We start from the raw sequence: 4,163 nt of genomic DNA on the forward strand, positions 1-4,163 counted from the left end.
CAAAAGGATCCCCCAAACACCCCAGTCCTTCCTTCCCTCCCTCCCCTCTCCTCCCCTCCCCTCCCCCCGCCGTTGCGCTCATCATCACACAGGCTGTGCTGTGAAGGTGGAGAGATGCGGCGATGGTGCATTTGCGACAAAAAAATAAATAATATATATATATATAATAAAAAAAAAATTTCAGGCGTGGCGGCTATGATTTAGCAGTGGCGGGCCGCCACTGCTGAATGAATGTAGAAGAAACACTGATCAAATGACAAAGTATTTCCTCAAACCATTAGCTTCTGATCTTGCTTCACTGGTGAGACTGCATGTCATAACTATGCTATCAAGGGATTTGATGACAGAAGGAGAGTGGGGTTAGTTGTCACACTTTTTACTTTAAGTTGAATTTCTTACTAAGTATGAGCCCAACAGATTTCCTTTCAACATGTGATGGTAGCCTAGAATGTTAGGTAGAAATTGAACTACTTTGTTCTCTCACAGCTTATTCTTATGAAAATATATGAACTGTCAAATACATCATGGACACTTGTGGCAATTTACCCCGACCCTGGGGTAAGTTGTCACATACTATGGGGTAAGTTGTCCCAATGTTATTGTTAAATGTTAATATATGACTGACTGTTACTGTACTTCTGTTTGATGTGAGAGGAGCTGACGTGATGACGTCAGCGGTGCGTCATATAAAAGGGTGTGTTCGCGCCCTGCTCACTCTCTCTTCCTCTGCACCTGTTGATGAGAGCAGCCTGTATGTGCATTACTGAAGCTGGAATAAATACGCCACAGTTGGCTGAAAGTTTATTAAGTCGATTATTCTTTAGAATCTTACTTCTGCATACTGCTAGTGTGACCAAGGTTTTTAACAGGTTATGGGCCCAGGTCACGAAATAGATTCTAGGCTAGTCGACGACGAGCAAAGTAAGACGCCGGCCTGCTGGTGCGGTGAGGTAACGGCGGTAGCTTATTAGCTGCAAAGTATAGCTAGTTTAGCGGTGGGAGACGTGGAGCTAAAGCTGAGCTAACGGGCGGCTACTACGAAGCACGAGCCATGACGAACAGAAGCAAGAGCAAGTGGCCCACGTTTGACGGGCGAGCGGAGGAGTACGAACTCTGGGAAGAGCGGATGCTGTGCTGCATGCATGGAGCGGGTCTGAAAAGGACTATCCTGGAAGAACCAGCGGGACCCATGACGGCAGAGCAGCGGGCCCTGGATGACAAGCTGAACGCCGACGCATATTGCGCGTTGGCGCCGCTTCTCGACAACACGAGTCTCGGACTTATATTCAGGGAGACAAAGGATAAGGGCCGGGAAAGCCTCAAAGTATTGAGGGAACATTATATTGGCAAAGGTAGGCCCCGCATCGTCTCCCTGTACATAACAATGACTGCACTGAAGAAAGCTGACACAGAGACTGTGACGGAGTATATTATCAGGGCAGAGCAGATTATTACCGCGCTTAAAAGCGCAGGTGAGGCGCCAAGCGAAGGGCTGATGATGGCGATGATTATGCGGGGACTACCAGAGAAATACAAGCCGTTCACGCTGATGGTGACGCACGGCTCAGTGAACATGTCGCTGGGAGAGTTCAAGGCCAAGCTGCGGAACTTCGAGGCCGCGGAGGACACGGACGCAGCCGCCGAGGAGGCGGAAGAAAGGGTGCTGAAAGGGCGGGCGGCGCCAAGGAGGAGAACGAGCGGACCCCCGACGGAGCTGACGTGCTGGAGATGCGGGGAGAGCGGTCACCGGAAAGATGCCTGTAAAAAGGCGGTTTGGTGTGGTTTCTGCAAACATTCCGGGCATGCAGACAAGGTGCATGCCCGGAATGTTTGTCTGTTCAGCACTGTAGCCAGGCTGACAAAGAGTCACAACTCTGTTGAGCCGTGCATTCCTGCAGCTCTCAGTAGTGAGGACTTTATGGGCTTCTTCAACAGTAAAATCACGAGAATTAGAGAAGAAATCAACCAGCCGGTTGTAAGTGTTTCTTCAGCTTTAGCGACTTCCCTAGGCTCTGACTTGTCTCTAGACTGTTTTGATCCTATAGACCTCCCTGAGCTGACTTCACTCGTTAATAGAGCTAAGTCAACCACATGTATGTTAGACCCCATCCCGACTCGTCTATTCAAACATATTTTTTCTCTTATTGGTACGACAATACTGGACCAAATTAACTTATCCCTAAGTTTAGGATATGTACCACAGGTTTTCAAAGTCGCAGTAATTAAACCTTTACTTAAAAAACCTTCTCTTGACCCAGACACCTTAGCTAATTATAGACCAATTTCCAACCTTCCATTTGTGTCTAAAATTCTGGAAAAGGCAGTTTCAAGCCAGTTATGTGACTATTTGTATAGAAATGATCTGTTTGAAGTCTTTCAGTCAGGGTTCAGAATGCATCATAGCACAGAGACAGCACTGGTTCGAGTCACGAATGACCTCCTTATGGCCTCAGATAAGGGATTAGTGTCCATACTGGTTCTACTGGACCTCAGTGCTGCTTTTGACACTATAGATCATGGCATTTTACTGCACAGGTTAGAGCATGTTGTTGGGATTAAAGGGACAGCTCTATGTTGGTTTAAATCATACCTATCTGACAGGTTCCAGTTTGTTCATGTACATGAGGTTTCTTCAGAACAGTCAAGGGTCTGTTATGGTGTTCCGCAGGGTTCAGTGCTAGGGCCAATCTTGTTCAGTTTATACATGCAGCCGTTGGGAAGTATAATCCAGAATCACGGCATACACTTTCATTGTTATGCTGATGATACGCAGCTCTATTTGTCTATGAAGCCGGATGAAACAGAACCGTTAGTTAAACTTCAGGCATGTCTTAGGGACATCAAGGACTGGATGTCCAGAAATTTCCTGCTTCTAAATTCAGATAAAACAGAGGTTATCATTCTTGGTCCAGAGCATCTTAGGAAGGGATTAGATGGTGTTGCGATGGCTTCCAGTGCAACTGTGAGAAATCTTGGTGTTATTTTCGATCAGGATTTGTCGTTTAAACCATATGTCAATCAGGTTTGTAAAATAGCCTTTTTCCATCTCCGTAATATTGCAAAGATTAGGAAAATCCTCTCACAGAGTGATGCAGAAAAACTAGTTCATGCGTTTGTATCTTCTAGACTAGATTACTGTAATGTGTTGTTAGCAGGATGTCCAAGTAATTTGCTGAATAGGCTCCAGCTGATCCAAAATGCAGCAGCACGAGTACTGACAGGAATTAGCAGGAGAGACCACGTCTCTCCAGTGTTAGCGTCGCTCCATTGGTTACCCGTAAAATTCAGAATCCAATTTAAAATTGTATTACTTGCGTATAAAGCCCAAAACGGCTTAGCTCCGCATTATTTGCAAGACCTGATAGTGCCTTATGTTCCTGTCAGAGCTCTCCGTTCTCAGAGTGCAGGTTTACTTGTAGTTCCTAGAGTATCTAAATGTAGATTTGGAGGGCGGGCGTTCTGCTATCAGGCGCCACTACTATGGAACCAACTTCCAATCTGGGTTAAGGAGGCTGACACCACCTCCACCTTTAAAACTAAACTTAAAACCTTTCTGTTTAGTAAAGCCTATAGTTAGTGTTTAGTAAACCTCTAGCTGGTGTTGGTAAATCTCTAGGTAGTGTAAACTTTAGTGTGTCAGAGTCGCTCCTGTGGTTTCTTGTGCTGGCCCCCCCCTTCTCCTCCCTTTTCTCTCTTTTGTCCATGTTGCAGCATCCTTTGCCGGACACCGGAACCTGCAGGTGGTCGTGGGTGGCTTGTAGCTTGCATTACGGAGCACAAGTCTTTCCCCGACCCTGCACCCCAACCTGGGACTTGCTGATTGGGCCGGAGCTTCGGGAGCTGCGTGCTGGCCTGCGGTCCCCACCCCTGGTCATCCCGTTGCTGCCCCCCCCTTCTCCTCCCTTTTCTCTCTTTTGTCCTGCAGGTGGCCATGGGTGGCTTGAAGCTTGCATTACGGAGCACAAGTCTTTTCCTGACCCTGCACCCCAACCTGGGACTTGCTGATTGGGCCGGAGCTTCGGGAGCTGTGTGCTGGCCTGCGGTCCCCACCCCCGGTCATCCCGTTGCTGCTTCCACCTGCCTGCTGTGCTGTTGCCGTCCCTGACCCACCAGTCTGGCCCTCGGCAGGAGGGTCCCCCCTGATGAGCCTGGTCCTGCTCAAG

General features: G+C 47.9%; 1 protein-coding gene across 1 annotated transcript; it reads left to right on the plus strand.

The window, feature by feature from the left end:
* Positions 1–1,051: 1,051 nt before the first annotated feature.
* On the plus strand, positions 1,052–3,897 carry LOC133447406 (uncharacterized). The gene is made up of 2 exons (XM_061726079.1): positions 1,052–1,760; positions 2,454–3,897. The coding sequence occupies exons 1-2, from the start codon at positions 1,052–1,054 to the stop codon at positions 3,575–3,577; spliced, it is 1,833 nt and encodes a 610-aa protein (XP_061582063.1). The 3' UTR covers positions 3,578–3,897.
* Positions 3,898–4,163: the final 266 nt, after the last annotated feature.

This window comes from Cololabis saira, chromosome 7 (genome assembly GCF_033807715.1).
Source record: "Cololabis saira isolate AMF1-May2022 chromosome 7, fColSai1.1, whole genome shotgun sequence".
Lineage (NCBI taxonomy): Eukaryota > Metazoa > Chordata > Actinopteri > Beloniformes > Belonidae > Cololabis > Cololabis saira.